This window comes from Cupressus sempervirens, chromosome 7 (assembly GCF_028749045.1).
Source record: "Cupressus sempervirens isolate cs-2001-9-10 chromosome 7, ASM2874904v1, whole genome shotgun sequence".
Taxonomy (NCBI): Eukaryota; Viridiplantae; Streptophyta; class Pinopsida; order Cupressales; family Cupressaceae; genus Cupressus; species Cupressus sempervirens.
The window spans coordinates 200,185,776-200,211,705 of record NC_143124.1 but is presented as its reverse complement, the minus strand read 5'-3'; the positions used below and the strand labels follow the sequence as shown (position 1 = coordinate 200,211,705).

At 31.7% G+C, this 25,930-nt stretch overlaps 1 protein-coding gene across 2 annotated transcripts; it reads left to right on the top strand.

The window, feature by feature from the left end:
- The first annotated feature begins 21,154 nt into the window (after nt 1–21,154).
- Nucleotides 21,155–25,222, top strand: LOC149546181 (uncharacterized). Of its 2 annotated transcripts, none has more exons than XM_089791043.1 (2): nt 21,155–21,385; nt 23,541–25,222. In XM_089791043.1, exon 2 carries the CDS (start codon nt 23,559–23,561, stop codon nt 24,564–24,566), a length of 1,008 nt encoding a protein of 335 aa, XP_089647169.1. In that variant the 5' UTR covers nt 21,155–21,385; nt 23,541–23,558; the 3' UTR covers nt 24,567–25,222. The 2 variants fall into 2 exon arrangements, with proteins under 2 accessions (XP_089647169.1, XP_089647170.1); XM_089791044.1 differs by lacking the exon at nt 21,155–21,385 and adding an exon at nt 21,425–21,566.
- Nucleotides 25,223–25,930: the final 708 nt, after the last annotated feature.

Below are 25,930 nucleotides of genomic sequence, written 5' to 3'. Positions count from 1 at the left end.
TTGGTCCTCTAGATTGAGACCTCTTCCCCTTTGACTTTCCTCTTGATTTTCCACAATTTCTGGAATTACTTCCTCTCTTAATTGTTCTAGCTCTACTTTGTGCATTCTAAGCACTTCCTGATGTAGATCCACTTGAGGTATTCCTACAAGTTTCCTCACTTAAAGTAACACCGATCACATCATCATATTTTAGGGTATTAGATCCAGAAAAAATTTGCTGACAACCATTACGAAGCCATTCCAGCTTTCAGGAAAAAAGTACAAAATCAAGAGAGCCCTAATTTCTTCATGAAAATTAATACTCACAGAAGATAACTAAGTAGTAATAGTATTAAAATCATTTAAATGATCTTTAATAGATCCACCTTTTTCCATCTTCATATTAAATAAATGTTTCATGAGGAATACATTATTTGAAGCAGAGGGCTTTTCATACAATTTTGTTACGGTTTCCATCAACTCTTCTATTGTTTTTGCTTTTGTAATGTTAAATGTCACCAATGGTGCTAGGCATAGTCGAATGCTTCCAAGTGCCTTCCTTTATAAAAAATCCCAGTCTTCATTTGTCATAGTTCTTCGGTTCTTGGTTTTTCCTTCCAATGGCTTCCATAAATCCTTCTGATAGAGATAGTCCTCCATTTGCATTTTTCATAACTGGAGGTTCTTCCCATTAAACTTTTCAATCTTCAGTTTACCCTCATCTACCATTGCTCCCACTCAACCTTGAGACTTTCCTATAGAGCATAATTGAAAAAACAAAAACTTTGCTCTAATATCAGTTGTTAGGATTAAAACATGGACATAAATAACAATTATGTGCAAATATAAACAATATCAAAAAAAAATAGATGGCACAAAAGAGAACACAAGACACCAAGATTTAATGTGGCTCACCCAATCCCTGGGCTACATCCACCAAACAAGAAGTCCAATATTATTATGATCTAGTGATTACAATCTGATTACAATTCATAATCCCTTATAGCTCAATACTACCACAAGAAGCAATTTTTGCATCACAGCTTATGAAAAAATCCCTAACCCTAAACTCTTTTATACGAGTATTATTTTTGATTGAGGGTTAAAATTAGTTACAACATGTTAGCCATAAAATGCCAATAAAGTAGCCCCAAAAGAAATTTTCTCAGGGGCTCTACCCTCAAATCTCTGATAGCTATGGCCTAGCAGCCCTGGTTGTACTAGAGGCTACCACCCCCAAACCCCAATTCAAGGCCCAAACTGACCTGGAACCCCGTCGAGGAATTATGGATTATGTACAATACTTCCTTGATCAATCATCATAATCTAATAGAAAGTCGATACCAGGAAAAAATCATAAAGGGAAAAAAAGGTAACTCTAACCAAAACCTATAACAAACTAGACAAACCCACCAATTCTCCCTAGAAAAAGACCAACTCGACAGATACCCAACTATTAGAGCAATAAAGAATCTTCTCCAAAATCCTATATGCACTAGCTTTGAAGAAAAAATGGGAAAGATTAGCCCAAATAAAATCATTTTTTAACCTAATAATATTCCAATAGGAGGATACAATCCCACCACTAAAGCCCTACCCTTCATCTCATGTCTACCTCTTTCATCCACAAATAGGGACCGGAGCAATGCAGATCCATGAAACCCTTCACAACATCAAATGGAAAACATAAAATCATTAATCTCTAGCCCATTTAGACATCATCCTAAAACATAATTTAAAACAATTTCATTCTAAACTTATAATGTTACAAGAAACAAAACTAAATAAGGAAACGAAATTAAGCTAGAAAAGATACTAGGTAGTTCGAAATTAAGTTACATGAATCAAGAGGAGTCTTAGGGGGATTAGGAATGATTTGGAATCCTAGGAAAATAATTCTAAATAGACTAAATTAAAATAATTCATGGATGAGTAGTAGAATTAAAAACATAAAGACTAACTTGTAGCTAATTTTAATAAACATATATGGACCAACCCATAACATAGATAAAAAAACTTCTATGGGAAGAAATAAGTTTATTTGTTAAAAACCATAGTAATGAACACATTATTATAGGTGGAGACTTTAATACTATCATGAATATAGATGAAAATTTTGAAGGCATCCAACAAAGTTCCCAAGCATCTATGGAATTTAAAAAATGGATAGATCTTAACAACCTAATTGATATTCCTATTAACAATGGTAAATACACTTGGAATAATAGAAGGAAAGATTTTTCATTTATAGCTGAGAAGCTAGACAGATTCTTGTTCCAAGGAGAACTAAGTGAATTAGATTTAGATTTACAAGCCTCAATTTTACCTATAGCAGGATCTAGTCACTATCCCGTTAAAATTAAATTTATTGACTGTACTAAACCTATCAAAAATACTTTTAGATGTGAAAAATGTGGGTTTTAGAATTTTTTTTTATAGAACTCATAAGAGAGTGGTGGAATCAAGGCAAGTTTAAGGGCTCCAAAATGTACATATTTGTATCTAGGATGAAAATGATTAAAGAAAATATACTTAAGCGGAATAAAGAACAATTCAAAAACATATTTAAAGAAAAAATAGATATCAAAGAAAGCCTAAAAAATTAAATGCAAAATTAATTAAAAATTTATGAATAACGCGACCTTTTTTTTAGAAAATGAACTACTTGCCAGGCAAGAAGATATTCTAGTAAAGGAAGAAGTATTTTGGAGGAAAAAATGAAGAGAAATATGGCTAGAAGAAGGAGACTGTAATACAAAATATTTTCATAATAGCACTATGTAAAACAGAGCTAAAAGAAAAATTATAAAAATTAAAAATGTGTTAGGTTCTATCATTGAAAATCCTAAGAATATAGCAAAGATTTGTTATATCATTTCAATAAACTATTAAATAATTTTGATAGTTCAAATATGATAGCACAAGTAAAGAAGCTTGAAAGCATACCGTAAGTGGTTTCTATAGAAGCAAATAAAGCACTAAATTCACCCATATTGTTGGAAGAAGTCAGATTTGTGCAATTCAACATGACTCTTGATAGTTCTCCAGGTCTAGATGGATTCTAGGCTCTCTTTTTTCCAAAAATGTTTGGATATTACTGGAATTGATCTCTAGAGAGCCATTGGAGCATCAAGAAATGGTGGATCATTACTTTTAGAAATCAATAATACCTTTTCACCTTGATACCCAAAAAAGATGCTCCTACAATCCTAGGGATTTTAGATCTATAGCTCTTTGCAACACCACTTATAAAATTATATCCCAGATTTTAGTGAATTGAATGAAACTAATTCTCCATAAGATAATATCTGAAGAACAAATCAATTTTGTACCAAGAAGATCAATTCTAGATGGGATACTCATTATACAAGAAAGATTACACACAACCAATAAGAATAAAATGGCAAGCATGTTCATGAAACTGGATATTTAGAAAGCATATGACATGGTTGATTTGAGGCTTCTATGCAAAACATTAGAAGCCTTCAGATTCTCGCACCAATGGATTAACCTTATATACCAATGCATCTCAACAAGTAAAATTTTAGTTGTTATTAATCGAACTCTAGAAGGCTTATTGACACATCCAGAGGTATAAGACAAGGAGATCCCATATCTCTATTCCTATACATCATCATGACAAGAAACTTTGGTAGACCAATCTCCAAAGCCCACTCTAATAGTAAAATTAGTGGAATTATAGTAACTGAGAATGTTCCCAATATAACACATCAACAATATGCAGATAGTACCATTCTGCCAAGAGAAAGTTCAATAATGGAGGCTCTAAACTTCAAGTCAATCATTCAATAGTATATGGAAGCTTTAGAGTAGAAAGTGAATGCTGAAAAATAAAATAAAGATCATTAACACTAAACTTGAAAGAGAAAAATAGATTTATAATATTTTGGTATATAAGAGATGAACATTCCCGTGTAAATACTTGGGAATAGATTTAGAAAAAGGTAGTAAAACTAACAAGGGATGGAATAATATAATTGGTAAAATGGATAAGAAGATAAGAGGTTCAAAAGATAAATGGCTAACAAATCTGTTAAAGTGATAAAAATCAAAGCAGCCTTATTAGCTCTTCCAACCTATCACCTTTCTTATTTACCTCTATCTAAAAGTCTTAATAAGAAGATTGAGGCAAAACTCAAAAGCTTCTTTTGGAATAACATTGAAGACCAGAAAAATAGGATCTTATAAAATGGGAGAGATTATGTAAACCAAAGGAATTATGAGGTCTTGGTATCAAAAACTTTAGTTGGCAAAATTAAGCATTAGGGGCCAAATTGACATGGAGACTATAATAGAAAGAAATCAAAAATGGGAAAAAAATCTATATAATAAATACCTAAATGTAGCCGATCCTTACTCCTTGTTTAGAATGAGAATCCTTCCTAAAGGATACAAGAGATGGAATTTTATAGTTCAAAGTAGAGCTCTGATTAGTAAATATCTCACTTGGGATGTTGGTAATGGTGATGAAACTCTATTCTAGGAGGACTCTTGGGATGGTCACCCCCATTAGATGAAATGAGTATCCCAACTAGTCTTAAAGACCAATTAGTCAAAATCTAGGGGTGTAAGGTCAGCAATTATAAAATAAAAAAAGATATTAATGGAAGTATAAGTTGGGAATGGAAAACCTTGGATAATATTGACGTGGAACCAGCAACAAAAAAGGTGTATGAAAACATCATTCACAAGAGGAAAGTAAAGAAATTAATGAGAAATGACAAACTGATATGGGTAGCATCAAAAGATGGCAAGTATAATGTAAAAAATGGATATAGAGTAATCACTGATTCACAAAGATGGGAAGAAGTTAATACCCCTCTAAAACTTTTTTGGGATTCCTCTTACCTGCCAAAGGTAGGCTTCTTTCTGTGGATTGCCTTGTAGAATAGAATTCTAAGTGTTGAAAAATTGAAAAAGATGGGCATTGAGAGACCTTCAAGATGTGTGCTATGTAAGAATGACAATTAAGATACCGATCATCTATTATATAAGTTTTCATATACATAATATTCTTGGGAATGACATAAACATATGTTGGATTGGACCACACCCTTGCTAGAATCTTTGGACGATCTACTTAGGGGTTGTTCAACTCACAATAGTAGATTTATCTATGGTAAACTTTGGAATATTTGTCCATCTATCCCTATTTTAGAGGTACACAAAGAAAGGAGCAAAAGAATATTTTATGATCAAGATATGACGATATGTGAGATTACTAATAAAATCGAGGCATGTATTGTTTAAACCTTAAACTCTCACCTTACGAAAATACTGAAAGAGGAAGGATCATTTTCAAAATAGGATGGTCTAATGAAAAAGTTGGAAAAATCTAATTAACCCCTCGCTTATGTATAAAAACAAGAATAAAGAGGCAAGGAACAAATGTAGTTAGATTCCACCCCCTAGTGGATGGACCAAATTAAATTCTGATGGAACCTCGAGAGGCAATCCTGGTACTCCTAGAATAGGATGCATCATTATTAAGGATTCTAGCAATTGGCTCGCTAAAAGGGCTAAATCTATAAGGTCAACCACTAACAACCTCATTGAATTAGAAGCCCTTCAAGAAGATATCCAAATTTTTCGGGATCTAAGTATATCTAAACTTATTTCTAAAGGAGATTCATAGATTGTCCTAAATGCCATTAGGAAAAAGGAGACACCAAATTGGGTTTTAAGTTCTAAATTGGAAGAAGTTCTAAATCTCCTAGACCTCTTTGAAGATATTCAGATTTTGCATATTTTTTAGGAAGGTAATAAAGAGGTAGATCGGTTAGAAAATAAAGGCGTTGATGGTGAAAATATCTTAATCTATAATTATAAGTAAATTAATCAGAAATTAAATAGCCATCTTAACTAAACCTGGATAATGTAATTCTTAATCTTATTAGCTAAATTAGCCCTGATGGATAATTGAGATAATAAGGATACAAACAAATATAATATCTTCATAAGTATATATATACACACCTTTTTATGTATATATATATATATATATATATATATATATATATATATATATATATATATATATATATATATATATCAACATGTATAAACATGAAAGCATTGGCTTCTCATAGCAAAAAAAATGGGTAGATGGAGGAAATTTTTAGGGATGAATCAAGACTTTGACAGATTTAAAACATAATTTTAAATAATAATAATAATAATAAAGGTTTTTGAATTTAAATTAAAAGAGTTAAGACAATAGTATTTTCAAATATGAAAGGAATTTAGTAAGGCTATATGGGAACATATTTTTGAATCGTATAAGTTTCCTTATACCTAGATCTAATCCTTGAAAATATGTTATTTTAGGTTTTGCAATATCTATATGATGATTTTAGGCTCTGCAACTCAGTCTTATTATAAATGTATGAATAAAGTTAGAATCTTGGTAGTAACTTCAAAAATTGGTAATATCATTCTGCAAGCTTACATTCCACACACTCCAATTCATGTAGGAACACTCACATTTAAATTAAATTCAAAATGTGGTAGAAACATATAAAGAAATAAATCAACCATCTATAGTAAGAAGTAGAAAAAAGGTAATAAAATAATTTAATGGAAAATGTCTATCAACCCTAATCTTTTCCAATATAGTACATTATAACATGCATGGATTATTCACTAATCTAGACACTACAAGTGCGTATAAACATTCAAAGGACGCAAACATTAAAAATTTGATAAATCAAATGGTAGTCTACCAACTCATAATAAAATACATATAGGTAAGGAGAACAGTATAAAATTTGTTATAGAAAAGGTTATATCCAATCTTGTTGAATCTCTTTAGTTATTCTTGTTGGTCTAATACTACTAAAACTTGGGGAAAGAAAGGTGTCTTTGATATGCAAGTTGTAGAAAGATTATCTTAAGAGGTATAAGTAGTCATGAATAGCATCATAAGTCTAAATTTGGAAGACAAGTTGAATAATGCAAAGGAAATTATTATTGTCAATATTAGATCTAATAATTGGACATTGTAAGATCTTATTAATTAGGAATATACTTTGGAATACCCCTTTTAAACTATGTATAATTTAGGATGTTGGTCTTGGGCAAAACTAGAGGTTTTCTTACTCAGTTCTTTCCTACCAATGCTTGTTTGAATGGAGAACATTGTAAATGTCTTTTCTTACATCTAAATTTAATATAAAGGCTTTGGTTGGTTACTGATAAAAAAAATCATAATACTTATAACATTAAATATTAATTTAAATAAAAAAAGTTAATATATTTAAATAACATTAACATAAATTACAATTATTAAAAATTTAATAAAAACAAATTAAAATAAAATAACAAACTTACCTGAAAAAATGTTTATAGCCCGTTGGCTAGTGGCATGTTGTGTGCAGCCCTATTGATGCAGCAGTAGGGTAATGCATTAATAACACTTCTTGCTATGGCAGCAGGACTACCGCACATGAACATTAAATGGAACCATCGGTGAAAGAAAAGAGAGGTGGGGAGAGGGGTTGGTGGTCCAGTCCACCATTAACATATTTAATTTTTATATAAACCCCCCCACAATTCATTTCTGTAATATTTAATAATGTAATTACATAATAATTACAAATTACTATATAATTATATTATTTTATATTTATATATTTTTGATAAATTTTCCAATATAAACCTGGTATAGAACCTCGAATCATATAGTCAACATCTATAAAACAAAATTGGTTTTCTTTTCAAAACCCACATATCGATTTTAACAAATCTATTACAATAACTCGATTTAAATCAAATGAGAGTTTTAGATATTAAATTTTTTCACATACAAGTGTTTCTCAAATGAAGAATAATAAAATCACATACAAGGGTTTCAACCCACTTGTATCTAAACCTAGTACCTAGTACCTACAATCTACATAAAATTCATGCATGTACATACTCATATATTCTAAACTAAATAGACAATGGCAAGGAGTGGTACATCATGTAGATCCTGACTAGTAGGTGACTATGACTCCCTCCCTCAACTACATTAGGAATGTCAATCATAAAATTAAACATACATGTACACCATACACATGGAAGTATGAGGTAAGAATCCATAAAACTACATATAAATCATTCATCTAACTAAAATCATGCAATAACTAAAATCAATGTATGAAAATACATATATCATCATAGACATAATCCTAAACACATGAAATAACTTAGTGACTCATCACATATATAAACTAAGTATGAAATACATCTAATCAAGCCTAGTAACCAAGTAACATAATCATAAACATTAACATAAAACAAGTCTAAAATAATCTTATAATATAATTTGAAAATTCAACTAGGGGCAAGAATTACACTAAGTTGACTAAGATGGAAAGAACATTTTGATCAAGTTGGATTAAGTAATCAAGCCTGAACTAAGATCCAAACCAGAAAAGTTAGTTGCATCAGAAAAGTTAGTTGCATCAGCAATTAGGTTACGTTATTGTTACTATCTGATAATTGTAGCAGTGAATCAAATCTACTAATAGATTTAGCCTAACAGCTATTTAGAAAATCCTCTAACAATGTGGGATTTCTAGATTGAACTGTCTAACAACCTCTAAAAAGGCCACTCTTGACAGGGCGAATTAAATCCTCTAATAGGGTCACACCTAATAGTGTGTTTTGTAACTTTTAACCAGGTTGGTCTCCAATAGGGCTCAGTTTAAAAGAGCGAAAAACAATAACTAGTTGCAATTGGTGGTTTTTCCAAATTAGGTATCCACATTAAATCTTGGTCTCTCTTTTGTTCATGTTATTTGCTTTATGTTTCTAAAAAATAGTAATATATTCAGTGTTAACCAAGGTACAATAGAATATTCAATTTTAACTGAGCTATAACAGGATTTGGTTTTATATTGTGTTGACATCTTAAAGGGACTTGGATTTTTTTATAGTAACTGATTCACCCCTTCCCTCTCAGTTACTCCTTTCCATTTCCAATAGATCTATCTTATCTATCAATTTTCCAATATAGTCTTTATCATCTTTATATTTTTCTTTCAAAGCATCTCTTTCTTCAGTAAGAATATCAATCTACTTAAGAGCTTCATATAGGTTCTTCTATAGTTATTCCATATTCATAGGAATCATAATGAATCTATTACGCCTTCTCTGAGTAACTTGGCTCTAATACCAATTGTGAGAAATAGGAAATACTGACAAGGGGTTAGATGGGGGGGGGGGTGTGGGGGGTGGGGGTGGATTCAATATTTCACAAACTTTAGCCCAGAAGTGGATATCTTTAACAACTTATAAGATGCATAAGAAAGTAAACTAGCCATGATGAACAATAAACATAACCATGGAATAGGTGAACTCATAACACTATATTTTGTTAACTAGGGAAACCATGTCTAATGGAAAGCCTTGGCGGGGATGGTACCCACAAAATGATCCACTAATCAAAAGTATCTTTTAAAAGATATTGATCATGTTAAGAATCTATGACATCTGTATAGTATATTAGTCCTTGTTAGAGAACTAGGCCTTGTTCGAAGCATCGACTCTATCAGGAGTTGTGATATACAATTATAAAATGTATGCAAGATGAGCCCACTACTGTTGATATCTTCAATATTGGATCTTTCCTTTTCTATTCATTCAAAAAAATCACATTCCTCTTATCATACATATAAATTCACGTCACAGAACATTATAATACTTTTCATGCAACTTCATAATAACTTCACATTTAGAAATTTCCTTTATACCACATCCTCAAAATAATTCCTTCAGTTGACCTTGAGGCTTTCCCAATTAATTATAATAACTCCTCATTAAGATAAACAATTATTTTATAATTACACAATATTGTCATCTCATAGTCTTTACAACTTCTCACATGTGTGACCCCTGACCTTTCGTACCTACTAACATAATCATTGGGTTGCCTTTTGTCACTATCTAACTTTTTTGATCATGATTCTATCCCTGTTAAGAGATACAACCCAAACATCAAAAAGCGCTTATTAGCTACTCTATCTATAAATTGTCTTCTATAATTCTTGAATAATTCTCACATATCTTTGACTATTTATACACACACTTGTCCACTTCATCAAAACATAATATAGAATATGTTCTCAACTATGCATGACCTAATCATCAATATGCAATATGTACAATCTCATTCTCTATCTTCTACTCTGTTAGTCTTTACAAAAACAATATTATGTTGATATCAATGACAAACATAGTCATGAATGCAATATGTCAATCATGCTATCCATCTATCCAAAGTTTAGGATACTCCCCCAAAGTAATACCATCATCATTCTATTAGAGTGGGGTTGTCGTTGCACCAAATGACTAATCTATCAATGCTCAATACAACCACTCAATTTATAGTACATAGGAGGCAGTTAAGACCTTGTCACGAATCCTGAGGTAAGTGTTGAACAAATTTCCAACAATCTCCCCCTCACTGTTACCCGAGGGTTTGGGGATTTGAACCTGTCACCAAGCTTTGATACCACTTGTTAGAGTGGGGTTTTCATTGCACCAAAAGACCAATCTATCAATGCTTGATACAACTAGTAAACTTATAGTACATAGGAGGTAGTTAAGACGTTGTCACAAATCCTAAGGGGGGTGTTGAACAAATTTTCAACACATTCATGCTAATAGATAGGCTAATAGTGGGTTCCTTGGTCTTAGGTGTATCAACAACCCCATCATTAACAACATACTTATTCTTATTCCAAGGCTTTATTTTGTCCATACAATTTTCATTACCTTTTTTAATCCCTTTTAAGGACCATATCATACTTCCTGATAGAAACATCCTTAGTATGGTATGCATTCTCAATCATGTCATTGAATAGGAGGATTACTTGTTCCCTAAGATCATAATATAGCTTAGGTATGAGAATGCTAATGAAGATATCAATTTTCTAGTTTTTGGGAATTTTTCAAGGGTATCTAGAGTGTAACCTTCTCCATCTTTACAAGTACATGAAAAAAGGATCCCCTTGGTTTTTCTTATCATTTCATAAATCGAGCATAGTAATGATGTGGTGTATGTTGTATGTTGTATGAGTAATGTTGAATAAATCATTCTATAAGCTCATCAAATGACCTAAGAGGAGGAGATATTTTTGAGCCACTTCATGGCTTGTCCATTCAAGATTCTTGGAAAGAGCCTCATGCCATATGTGTCTTCATGCATAAAGTCCATACCTAGCACATAAAAATTATCTACCATGATCGTGTGGATTCCCATTGCCATCATACTTATCATATTTAGGAATTTCCACATCCCTTGGAAAAGGCATCATGTAAAGACTTTTTTCAAAAAGGAGCGCACATATGGTTTCAATAAATTAATTTTGAGCTTTCTCCTTTTCTATCTTCATACATGCAAATTCATTTCATAAGTCTTGGACTTCTTTCTATAAGATTAATTTTTTTGTAGGTTCTGTCTTTTGAATGATTCTTTGGACATCAAAGTCATGGGATAATTTCCAACCTATAGTAGTCATGTATTATAAATATTGATCTAAATTTTGTTCCAAGGCCTTAAGCATAAGTCTTTGGTAGAAATAATCTTGTTGAAATGTTGTCTAAATTATTTGCTAATGAGATGAAGAATTTTTTTTGGATGTCAATGTTTAAAGAGATTAAGTCCTTTTTTGGTTTACAAGTTTATCAAATGGAAAGAGGTATCTACATCACACAATCAAAGTATATCAAAGGGATATTACAAAATTTTGGAATGGAAGATTCAACACCAATTGGGAAACCTATGGTTACTGGTCCAAAAATTTCAAAGAATGATAATTCTACTTAGGTGTATCAAACACTATATAGGTCAATGATTGGAAAACTATAATATGTTGTACATAGAAGACCTAACATTACATTAGTAGTTGGTATTGTTTCTATATTTTCTTCTAATCTGAAAGAAAATCACATGATGGTTGTGAAAAGAATACTAAGATATCTGAAAGGAATAGATGACTATGGATTATTGCAAAAAAAATTACAAGTTTGAGCTAAAAGGTCATATAGATTCTAATTGGGTAGAAAACCTTGATGACATCAAGAGTACAAGTGGAGGTGCTTTGTTTCTAGGAAGGAGTTTGATTTCCTTGACAAGCAAGAATAAAAACTATATTTTTCAATCTAGAGAAGAGGTTGAGTATGTTGTTGTAGCAGCTAATTGCTCAAATATTATGTTGATCAAGCTATTGTTGGAAGGTATGAAAGAAGAAATTACTGAACCTATTGTGATATATTGTGATAACATTAGTGTGTTGGCTGACATTTTGTCCCTCTCCTTGAATTGGATTTACCTTGACTCCTTTGATCCCAAGGTTGTGAGAAACAAGCTATCACTAACACATTTGATTAGTGCAATCCGATGTCACTAATCCTTGAACTGAAGGGTACAACTCCGCAATATGCATGATGTGCAATTAATTATGTTTTTAAGTGATCAAAGGGAGGGGGTATTCTCTTAACCTAAGAGAAGAGGATTTGACTATGTTACTCATAAGTAACTTAGGTAGGTTTAGGATTTACAACTAACACTACTACTCGTAAATGCACATTAAACCTATTTAATACAACCAGCAACAAGAAAGTAGAAAATATTAAATGGTGTAGTAAGACTTAGCTCACCATGTCAAGCTACAAAAAAATCTCAGATTGACCCTAACTTGAATAGTTTCTCACTAACCAGACCCACTCTTTGGCACTATATGAAATTTAGCCAAGGAAAAGAATAGAAACCCATGTGAAAGACAACACTCAGACTACTTTGACTATTAATACTTGTTCACTCTTAGATCAGCTAGATATCCTCTTTCCAGAGACTTTGTGAATATAAAATGACTATTTTCCAAAACTAACCTGAAATTCATTCATAGTTTTTGATCTAAGATGATCAAACAGTGGTTGGCTTGATGATCTGAGCTAATAGCGTTGTGATAAAATGGATATAAATGACTCCCATTTCTCGGTGATGAATAACAAGTGATCACTTCTCCTTAGTGGGAATACGAGGACCATCGGATTCTTTCAAGTCTTAATGCCTCATGATGCTCAGTAGGACCTTTGCTGATGTGGAGTCTTCTCATTGGTTGTTTGACATTTCTTCAAATCTACAAGAATAGTCTCGAATACTTTACTTGTGTTGTATATCTACACCAATCTTATGATTGAGATCATTTCTGGGATGGGACCACTTTGTTGAGCCTTAGGAAATCTATGACTCCCATGATGTCATGATAAATAAAGATCATGCATCAATTTCTAATAGTTAAATGGAAACCATTTTCTTTTCTGTATGCAAATATGAGATTAAAATAGCATTTGTCGATCTGATCTCCAACCAATAGTCGATTTTTTTTTCAAGATGATTGACGTTTACACCTTAATACATAGACATAAAAATTTAATACATGCCATTGATTCATTTTCCAAACCCCTTCTGCCAACCTTGACTACATCACTTCGCCAATACTGAGAACTTTGTACCACTTCGTCTACATTCGATTGAACTAAACTCATTTCTAATCTACGCCCATGATAGAAACCTATTCTCTAGCTTTGATTCTGATGCTCTTTACTATTATTATCTTTCAATATTTTGTGATCTCTCCTTTCAAATACAATATGTCTTCAAATAAAGGTCTCTTTGACCATAGATTTTAGGAATCTCAAAACTAGAATAACTCCTCTCTCATCTAGGAAATGCAAGAAGCTTACGTAATGAGATCAAATTAAAAGGATGTATGAATATTCAAATAACATATTATATAATGATAATAATTAAGAATAATAATACTAAAGTAAAATATATTATAATCTATTATATAATAGTGATATATTTGACAATATAAAAATAAAACAATAAATAAGATTATAGCATAATTATAATGTAAAATCTTATATTATAATTATAATATTAATGAGTTAAATAAATTAAATAATAAATAAATGTTTATATAAAGTAACATTAATAATGATATTAAAATAATAATATTTTTATAAAGTAATATTATAGAATGTAGCGTCCCATTTCTACGGTTGAATTTAATAAATAGTTTCAAATAAAGTAATAAATATCATAGCAATTTATTTATCAAATTGATATAATATAATCTTATGTCAACTGATATAGTAATAATATAAAAATAATATAATAATAAAATATTATTATTACCATGGAAACAAAAATATAATTAGGATACACATAATAAAATTATTATAATATATACATCATAAATATAATAACTTGGGAACTTATGCAATCCATATAATTATTAATAAATAATAAATATAATATTTCTAACATTCCCAAGATGACTGTAAGGTATAGTCGATAGAGATTTCGCTCAGATCACGTAGAAATGGAGCAATTTGGACTATTGTTCAAATAATTGAAGACTCCTCAACAATGACCATTGCTATCAGTAAATAAAACTATATGGAGGGGTGACTATTAAGAGGTTATATCGTCAAATGATGGTATATGTGTAACAAGGTTTTCAATATAATGTTGACCACAATGATAGACATCTAGATAGAGTACTTGATCGATCGATGTCTGATAATAGGCAACCTCTAATTGAAGGTGTTGTGATTATTTAATCCATCCTAAATTAAGTTAACCATTGGATTATACAATGATTGTAAACATTGTTAATGTAAGGAAGGCGGGTGTCGATTGATAAATAATAGTCAGTTCTTTTATCCATGTGCCTAATTGTAGATATAAGAAGGGGATTGCAAAATATTTAGAAGGACATTACAGAGGAGGAAAGAAACACAATCCAAACTTGCTCACCATAGAAAGAAATATCGAAGTGACAGCTCGACCATCCACAGTCGGTGAATAAGTTAATCTCAATCCTACGCTATAATACATAGAAGATAAGGTGAGACAAAGGATAGCATTAAGATAGAGTTCACACCCCATAATAGGTATCGAATCAGGAGGAAGGAAAGGTATTAGTCAATCTGCAAATAGATACTAATCTATGCAGTCTAGGCATATTGAACGGTAGTAACTGTGCATGAGGATCTACTCTTTGACAACTATACTCACATAAAACCCAAGCACAAAACTAGAGGACTTACTGTTACTATAGGTCGAAGGAGGAAGTAAGGGAATGCAATAGTTGGTCCAACGAACTCTTAAATACAGTGCCCTCAATACATAAAACATTATGCAATTGAGTTCACTCTGATTTCCTAATAATGAGTAGAGTCCCAAAAGGTGTAGATTCTTGTAATTTGAGTATTCTTATCTATAAGCACATGATACAATACTTGTGATGTAATACATCACTTCCTGCAATAACTATAGCAATATTGGGAACCAAGCTTATATATTTTGAAATAAGAAACCCCATACAATTCAACATCTATCAATATATATTGAAATCTATTAAATAATAGTAGTTACAATCCATACACATAAAGAGTCCATAAATTAAGTTCATACAAGTATTTTAAACCAACTAATTGTGCATACTTCAAAGATAATGATTGAGGGTTAGGATTTTATAAGAAAGAAGACTTTTACAATTTGAAATCAGGAGAAATATGGAGAAAATAAAAAAGCGTTACAAATAAAAGGCAAAAATCAATGACCCCCAAAATGAGTTCATCATAGCTTACCCTTCCAAGCCTACATCACCTAGCATGACTTACTACAACTGAATTGCTTGATTTCCTGCATAGGAAAACACAAAGGGATAGATGAGAGAAGAAGCTTCCTAACAATAAGCTAGACCAGGACATAGACCTTGAACATTGACTTGACACCAAGCTAGGAGTTCAGAAATAGGGAGATAGAAAGTACATCAAAAACGTGTTATAAAGATATCCAAGAATCCTTATATAAAGTCTCAGATAAGGCCTTAAGGAATAGGATGATGAAGATGCTCTCTTTCATTATCTTAAAAGATAGAACTCGATTATGCTTGATAGATCAATATTTGATGGACTGCTTATAACCCAATAAACTATTCATTTAATTTAAACCAACAAAATGAAAAGTATAATTATTAAGTTGAGTATTAAAATTTTTAATGTGAAGGCTGACTAGAGGTTTCTATGCAAATGTTTGGGAGCATTTGGTTTCAAATTTATTTTCTTAATAAAAAATATTGTAAAATGTAATATTAAAATATTTAAATAGTTAGAAATATTTATTTCCAATCATTGAATTCTGAATATTTTTTTATTCTATCATAAGTATTGTAAAAGAAAAGTACTTATACTTTAAATAATAATAATAATAATAATTGATTTTTATTCTAAAGTGATGTTTATACAATTTTATAAAAATATAAAATATTAATTCATAGGATCCAATAAATGTTTCCATCATTCAAATCTTCTTTACCTTTCCTCAATTCTTATCTCAGACAACTTCCTCTCCACCCTAATCAATGTCTTCCTCCCTCTACAAATCTACCACCGACTTGGAAAAATTCAATGTATCTCTAGGTTAATTAGGTAAATATAGTATGTTCTTGAAATTCATATTAAAACATTTTGAAATTTTTGAAATATTCATATTCTACAATGTGGTTGAGAACAATTTTTTTTTACAACAATCTTAATCTCACAAATCAACTTTAACAATGATGTTCTACCAATTACTTTTCCTACTGGTTCCTATAAAGAGGAAGAAAAATAATCATCTTATTTGTTGCATGTCCAAAATTGTACAACTAGGGGAAACCACCTAGTAGTTGCCCAAGATAACTTTGGGCACCTAGAATTCCTACTCCACATTTCAAGATTTGCTAATATTTTTGGTCAACCTTTGCAGGTCAATGAAGAGATTAAAGCTAATCTTTCATAATTTACTACATTTTTAGAGCTCCCTATAAAACTCATAAAGGGCGAGGTGGACTGAAAGTGTCATTTTAAATGATTCAGTAAGACTTAGCTCACCCTCTCAAGCTACAAAAACTCTCAGATTGCCCCTAACTTGAATAGTTTCTCACTAACCAGACCCACTGTTTGGCACTGTATGAAATGTAGAAAGGAAAAGCACAGAAATCCATGTGAAAGAAAACACTTAGACTGTTTTGACTATTAATACTTGTTAACTCTTAGATCAGCTAGACATTGATAGCTTCACATGAACTTGTCCTACAATTTTGAGGAGAAACTAATCTACATGCATGTTAACTAGAAAAAGAGAGATAATGAATGGAAAATAAGTAATCAAACATCATCAAATTCCTCACTACAACCTTTCAATTGTCACTCAATAGTCTCATATATAGGGGAAAGATTGTAGAAAAAATTGTCGATCCTTTCCATTAACTTTAAAAAATACATATATAGACCCCCTATGAGGATTCTTGTCTAGTTAAAGATTCAATAGTTACAATAACAGAGCACTTGAATCACTAAGGAGTCAAGAGTCATCTGTTACCTCTTAGATTACAAACAAAGTAGTAAGAAAATGGTCAAAAACCCTCAAAACCTTAAAGTTTGGCATAGTTAAATGATCTTGATAATATTTTAGGCATTAATTTTAGCATCTTGTTGTTTCCACGGACTAATGGCATCTATCCCAATCTCTAGAATTTTTGGCTAAGTCAGAATATCCTCAAAATGGTTCATATTCCTCTCTAATTTCACATAAAACCCCTTTGGAGCCATTTCCTTCCTTTCATATTCTAACAGATAGTCGATCTTTAAATTCAGAGTGTTCATCTAGCATTTTATCCAATGGACGACTAAGATCAGAACATCTTGGCTTAATTGACCTGCACGTTGCCTTTTCTCTTATGAAGGATGGATGGTGAATATTTAATCTTTATGTGAACAAGTGTCATTTTTATGAAAACTTTGTCCTTTAACATTTAGGCCCGAAACACAACTATAACCATTCAATCCTTGTTGATCGAATGATGTGTAATTGTACTTGGGTGGGCACATCCTTTATGAACAAATGAGATCAACAACTCCCTGTCGTAATAGATGCTACATCAAGTATGCCATATGTCCTCTTTGTGGAGACTTTGTGAGTATAAGATGACTATTTCACGAAATCGACCTGAAATTCATTTAGAGTTTTTGATCTAAGATGATCGAATGGTGGCTGGCTTGATGATCTGGGCTGATAGCTTTGTGGTTAAATGGATATCAATGGCTCCCGTTACTCCGTGATGAATAACAAGTGATCACTTCTCCTTAGCGGGAATATGGGAACCATCGGATTCTTTTGAGTCTTAATGCCACATGATGCTCAGTGGGACCTTTGCAGATGTGGAGTCTCTCGTTGGTTTTTTGACATTTCTTCAAATCTCAACATAGTCTCGAATACTTTACTTGCATCGTAGATCTACACCGATCTTACGACCGAGATCATTTATGGGATGGGACAACCTTTTTCGAGCCTTAGGAAATCTACAACTTCCGTGATGCCGTGATAAATAAAGATCGTGCATCAATTTCGTATAGTGAAATGGGGACTGTCTGATGCATTCAGAACATAAGCCACTTTCTTTTGTGTACGCAAATATGAGATTAAAATACCATCCGTCGATCTAATCTCCATCCAACGGTCCAAATCTTTCTTCAACCTGATTTTTACACCTTAATACTTGGACATACAAATTTAATATAGGTTGTTGATTCATTTTCCATGCTCATTCTGCCAACTTTGACTACATTGCTTCTCCATTACTGAGAACTTCATAGCTTTGTCTGCATTCGATTGAACTGAACTAGCTTCCAATCTACTCCCATGATAGAAACCTGTTCTCTATCTTTGATTCTGTTGCTCTTTACTACCATTAGCTTTGAATATTATGTGATCTTTCCTTTCAAATACAACTTATCTTCAAATAAACAATAGGTCACTTTGACAATAGAGTTTAGGAATCTCCAAACTAGAATAACTCCTCTCTCATCTAGGAAATGCAATAAACTCACCCTCCAAAGCCTACATCACCTAGCATGACTGAATGCAACTGAATTGCTTGATTTCCTGCATAGGCAAACACAGAGGGACAGATGAGAGAAGTAGCTTCCAAGCTAGACTAGGACATATACCTTGAACATTGATTTGACACCAAGCTAGGAGTTCAAAAATAGGGAGACTTAAAGTACACAAAAAAGTGTTATAAAGATATCTAAGAATCCTTATATAAAGTCTTGGATAAGGCCTTCAGAAATAAGATGAAGAAGATGCTCTCTTTCATTATCTTAAAAGAGAAAACTCGATTATGCTTGATAGATCAATAGTTGATGAACTAGTTATAACCCAAGAAACTATTCATTTAATTTAAACCAACAAAATGAAAAGTATGATTATTAAGTTGGGTATTAAAAACTTTTATGAGAAGGTTGACTAGAGGATTCTGTGCAAATGTTTGGGAGCATTTGGTTTCAAATTAATTTTCTCAATAAAAACTATTATAAAATGTAATATTAAAATATTTTAATAGTTAGAAATATTTATCTCCAATCATTAAATTCTAAATATTTTTGTATTCTATCATAAGTATTCTAAAACAATAGTACTTTAAAAAAACAAAAATAAAATAATAATTGATTATTATTCTAAATGTTTATTCAATTTTATAGAAATATATAATATATATTCATAGGATCCAACAAATGTTTCCATCGGTCGAATCTTCTTTACCTTTCCTCAATTCTTATATCAGACAACTTCCTCTCCACCCTAACCAATATCTTCCTTCCTATACAAATCTACCACAAACTTGGAAAAAATCAATGTATCTCTAAGTTAATTATGTAAATATAGTATGTTCTTGAAATTTATATTAAAATATTTTGAAAATTTAGAAATATTCATATTCTACGATGTGGTTGAGAACAATTTTTTTTAAAGCAATCTTAATCCCACAAATCAACTTTAACAATGATGTTCTACCAATTACTTATCCTATTGGTTTCTGTAAAGAGGAAGAAAAATAATCAGCTTATTTGTTGCACGTCCAAAAGTGTGCAACTAGGGGAGACCACCTAGCAGTCACCCAAGCTAACTTTGGGCACCTAGAATTCCCACTCCATATTTCAAGATTTGGCAATTTTTCTAGTGAACCTTTGTAGGTCAATGAAGGGATTAAAGTTAACCTTTCAACATTTCTACATTTACAAAGCTCCTTGTAGAATTCGTCGAGGGTGAGGCGGTCTAAAAGTGTCATTTTAAACGTTCTCTCAAAACAAACTATGTTCACCCCATAATAGACGCTCACAAAAAAGAGATTTCTTTTTCCATGTAAATGGACCAATCAACAACGAAGAAAGCTAAAAAATGATCGACTATTAGTACATGTGTTATCAGCTATTATTATATGTGCTATCATTTTTTTATAAGCAGTAATAAGGAGATCAATAATACTAGACATAGCCGTCATTGGAACATGGATGACTACTAAATCATCTCCTCTGTTAGCTTTTAGATGTTTTTAAATTTATAATAGATATTTTAAAATTCAATTGTTCATTATTCTTTTCCCTTTCTATTCATTTTAAGAATTCTTAAAATTTTGTCCTTGTTAGGCGACCAAGTAAGCTAGAAAAGAATATGCAATAGGGAAACTAAAACGCATATCTTACCAAGGGCAGTTGGACTATTTTTCTAACTTGTTTTGTTATACGTTACGTTAGAGGGCGAAGGCGTAAGCGTAATACAGTGATATCGTGTTTCTTTTCCGTTCTCTTTCGTCGGTGAGAGGAGGCGAAAATGTGGTTTGAATGGTTGGCTGGAATTAAATTTAATATACCCACGCCTTTCCTTTCAAGACACGCTACTGGTTTCGTGACACTCATTCCTTTTTCATATAATATGCACGCGGCTGCGTAGGATATGTGGACTATTCATCCACTTGATCCCGGGGGCCGTACACAGATCCCCGTTCTCCGCGTCCATTGTATAGAGCGAGTAGGTAGCACAGAGCACCGTTTATTCTCATTATTTTTGTGCACGAGCCTTAATTGTCAACGGAAACGTCCCTACCGGGAAAGATGCACGTATCAATAAAAGAGAGATAATATTTAAAAATATCGAGTAGACCAGTTTCGATAAGTAGTACTTGTCAAGCAACTATTTATGCAATTCCAGTTTGCGAAAGAAATGGGTCCGTTGAAATCTTCAACACAACCGTCAATAAAGTGTGCAAATCGGGAAGGCTCCAATTCAAATCCTCACATCTCTCCGTTGTCTTCTAATTCTACAGCGCATGTCTTTTGTTCTAGGAGGAAATCAACTCACCAACTGTTTCGCGAAAATATTGAGTTCGTCGACGGCTTTCTAATCTAAAATCTCTACTACGTGATCCGGGCTAAATTTTCAAAGGCTAACAGGAGAATTAAATTTCAAGTTCAGACTCATCTCTCTGAAGACAAGGTACATCATTTCATGTATATAAATTAAATTTAAATATAAAAAACCTACTTGTTCGACTCTAGTCTCTGACATATACAGAGAAGGTTTTTTTGCACCTCTTTATATAAATTAATTTAATTTTTTTGAATTTCATTAAACAAGCAACCGCACCTTGGGTGGACGATCGATTTCACCAAGTCAGGTATCTTTTCTGTACAGATTTGTGTATTAAATCAGATCACTTATTAGCCTAATTAGGAAATGATGTTGTTTATACATTAATGGCTCCAATAAAGAAGTGATACTTTTAAATTAACTATGGGTGAATGAAAATATCTGAATCAAAAACATAATTGAATTTTATTGTCAATAGTCTTATATTATAATTTTCAGTAATATATTCATTGACTCATGTTTCATAAGTAGTGATTCACAGGAATCCATCTTTTATGACAATAAATAGAGCACTTAGCACTCATTGGATCTAGGTGATGCTCACAAGGTGAGGCACCAACACTTCCTGGGAGGTCACCCATCTCAATGCTATTCTAAGCATACTTAACTACAAAGTTTACCCCTTGGTTAAACACACTCTTCTTGAATCACTATTCATGAAACACAAGTCAATGAATTTGACTCAAAAATTACATAGTTAAATTAAATCCTGATAGCAATATCACAAGATACCTTTTGTTAGGTAGTGACTAAGAGTGTTGACAACTAATGTAGCACAATTTCTCTATTTTATTTGATCTTATGGTTCTCAAGAATTTCAAATAATAAATATCATCAAACCTAAAGCCTAATAATATAAAATATTATGCTTATATGTTAATTTAATTTTCATTAACTATAATAAGTTAATATTTATATTTAACTATAATTACAATACTATATATATATATATATATATATAAAATTAATGTAATACAAATAATATGTGTATTATCTTTATTACTAGTATAGATATTTTAAATAAATCTATCTAAAAATGTCAATAGATATTAATTATAAAATAACTAAAATTTAATTAATTACAGTAAAAAAATTTTATATTTCATTGTATCTATATTTGTATTTTTGGGACTGACTTAAGCTTTATGTGACATATATATATATATATATATATATATATATATATAATGTGTATTATCTTTATTATTGGTATAGATATTTTAAATAAATCTATCTAAAAATGTCGATAATTATAAAATATCTAAAATTTAATTAATTACAGTAAAAAATATTTATATTTAATTGTATCTATATTTGTATTTTTGAGACTGACTTAAGCTTTTAATTTTGATTTCTAAAAGATATGATTATTTATATCTTCAAAATTTATAATTTTAACAAATCATATCTTTATTTCTATTTTTTATGTGACATTTATTAAATTATTTTTGAAAGTATATTATATATATAATAAATATTAAAATATTGACATCCAAATAATTGTCTAAGCTCAAAAGATAATTGCTAACATTAACACATTCACACCATCATAATCCACAAAATTGTTAGAGAGACAATTTGAATTGAGTTACCTAATAAATAATAATTAAAGTAAAAAATTCACGTGGAGCTCAGTATTTAGTAAAACTAAGCTAGAATGAAAATACAAAATCCGAAATAGAAATCAATGGAAGACACGCAATGCCAACATTTACTATTTATCAGCTTGTATCGAAATACCAAAAATAACGCATAAAGATGTGGTTTGGATTATTATTTTATGGAAAGGTGTACGATCATGGTTTTGATGGAGCATTTTAGGATAAGATAGGTTCTGCAAAAGTTGGGAGCGTAATTCAAAATTTACAGTCATTCTCTTACTGTTAGTTGTCATTTCTTACATATCCAGATTTTGAGATCGAGGTACACTGAGATACTGTTTTTACGTCCTCCTTTGATTGCGAGATATTAATGATGGAGAATGGTTTTATGATTGTGTTCTCGATTCTAGGACATAAGGGCTATCTCTTATCAAATCGAAACAATCACCATTTGTTGGATTGGATATTCACTTATAAGTATTTTTTAGACATTTTTTGTTATTCAATTATTTGAAATAATCTAATATACTATCTAATTTATCTAGCCCCATTAGTTTTATATAATTTGTTCAATAATGTTCGAAGAATTATAAAATATCATCATGGTTTGTGTACTTCAGACCATAACCAGGAGAGTGATGGCTGAAACCTGTACTGGCTATGGGAGTTGCAGTGATGCCAAAGGGGAAGAGGTGCAATCATTGTCGGCACTACTTCGTGGGGATTGGAATCATGTTTTTCGGAGGTCCATTCGTAAAGTTCCTCAACAAGAAATGGATTCACAACGAGCATCTTATTCACCTAAGATCGCTGGTTTTGGGTTTCACCATAATCAGGAAATGACTAGTGTTCAATTGTCTCAAATGGACGAGATTAAGGTGAAAGCAGTGTGCAGGGTTGCCAAAAGGATAAGAGTTGAGAACGTCAAGGACATAGTTGCAGAGATCAGGAAATTCCACAAGGACATTCGAGATTGCTATGGCATCTCCATACCGAATTACTCTAATGATAACCTTGCATGGAATATGACAATGGATGCCTGTTTTATTCTAGAGTTTTTTAAATGCTTGTCAGAAGACACCGTGATCTCCTGGATTGAATCGGCTCCAGATTTGAAGTTTATTGAAAAGAAAGACGGGAAATTACCCAATAGAAAAACGGAGGTAATGAGAGATATCTTCAAGTTGGAAAATCAGATTCCAAAGTTAGGAAATCAGATTCCTTTGTTGGTAACGGAGATAATGAGAGATATCTTCAAGTTGGAAAATCAGATTCCTTTGTTCGTACTATTAAAAGTACTCCAACTCGAGTTTCAAACAGTCCCCGTGGCAATCTCTAAATTGGCCGAGATGTTGTGTTTGCATCCGCAGTTTAAAATTCTTCCCTTCTCCTTGAAGCCCACAGAAAGGAAAGAAGTGCAAGTTGAGTTGAAAGAGACTATAAATGGAGGCGTATGTCACCTACTGCATCTGTTAAGCAAGCACATTGAAAAATTCTTATCACCTTCAACCATGTCCGTCAAAGGGAACTTCAGGAATATCTACAGAGCAGTGGAAATTGCAGATAAGTTTGGAATAAAGCTCAACCCCAGTACAAATGGAGATGTTCGATTTGAAAAGAGATGGTTGGCATCAAGTATACTTTAACTTCCTCAAATTCATCTCGACGAAGACACCTCTCCTCTCCTCCGGAATCTGATAGCTTTTGCTCTTCAGTCCAACGAAGAGATGATGATACTGTATTTTATGCGGTTCATGAATTGTTTGATTAGCTCTGATACTGAATGTGTCGCTCTGCTTAGAGAAGAGAAAATTATTATTAGTAGAATGGACCGCAATAAAGAATTAGTTAACAAGTTCAATGACCTCTGCAAAGATATACCTCAAAACTGCGGTCCATTTGAAAATGTTTGGTGGCAGGTAAGAGACCACAAGAGCAGCAGGATTGACTTATCCATCGCCCGGCCCAAAATTTTTAGCAGTGGCAGCTATCGTGACAACCTTTACGTGGAAACATTTCCTTGCAAACCTTGTGACTCGCTAACTAAGCAAAGGAAAAAGCCTCCACAGAACAGAAATTCTATGATAGCTAAAATGAAGCTAGCAAAGAAGAAGTTGATCAGTTATTTCACACTATTCAACACTCGAACCATTTTGATTGGTTTAGTAGTTTTGGGTGCAAGTTCTCTCCATGTTGTATTAAAACGTTAACTTTTGGTTTTAGTTGGGATGTATCCTTAAATATCACACATTAAGGGAAGAATTAAGCTTTGGAAATAAAAATCAACTTTGACTATTTAACACTTTTAGTCTAGGACTTAAGCTTAGTGTGTGATGTTTAAGCCATTCTGATTGGACCAACCCTTTGTCAATTTCACTGTTCAGCTAATCATTCTTCTCTTCAAGGATGTGAATGGGAATATGGTTATTATTCTTGTCGCCAACATGATTCTAAAATATATGTTGACCAAATAGAAGAAAAGACATTACTTTCAAAAACTTTTACATTCTGTTTTGAACATGTTGGTAATGATTTCATGTGTGAAGTCGAGGTTAAAAAGCTCTATTTAGTTTTTGACATTGATGGTTTCGATCAACTTCTAGTAGGATCTCTGTTGAATTTTTTTGGACCTTTGTTCATTATAGATTATATATGTAATCGGAAGGTTCCTTCTCACTATAAAATTAGGAATCTTAAGATATAATTGACATGCTATTTTGAGAACTTAAGCAAGTTATTTCTAATAGCCTCTTCATTAATGGATTATGATGTTTATACTATTATAACTTGTAGACATTCTTTAGAATTTTCAACAAAAATGCATAGTTAAATGATATTATTTTTCACTTTTCTTATATGAAACTTGTATGATAATGTTAATAAAGTTATTGATTGAGAAATTCCTTCATTTAAATATACCTTGAATAGAGTCTTTAGAGAAATATTCAATGCACATGGCATACTTTGTGAAGAGCCTGAAATTTAACTTATTCATTATGTTTGTAATTGA

Excerpts from the sequence above, each read along its gene's own strand:
- LOC149546181 (XM_089791043.1), top strand. The coding sequence starts at position 23,559 with ATGGCTGAAACCTGTACTGGCTATGGGAGTTGCAGTGATGCCAAAGGG.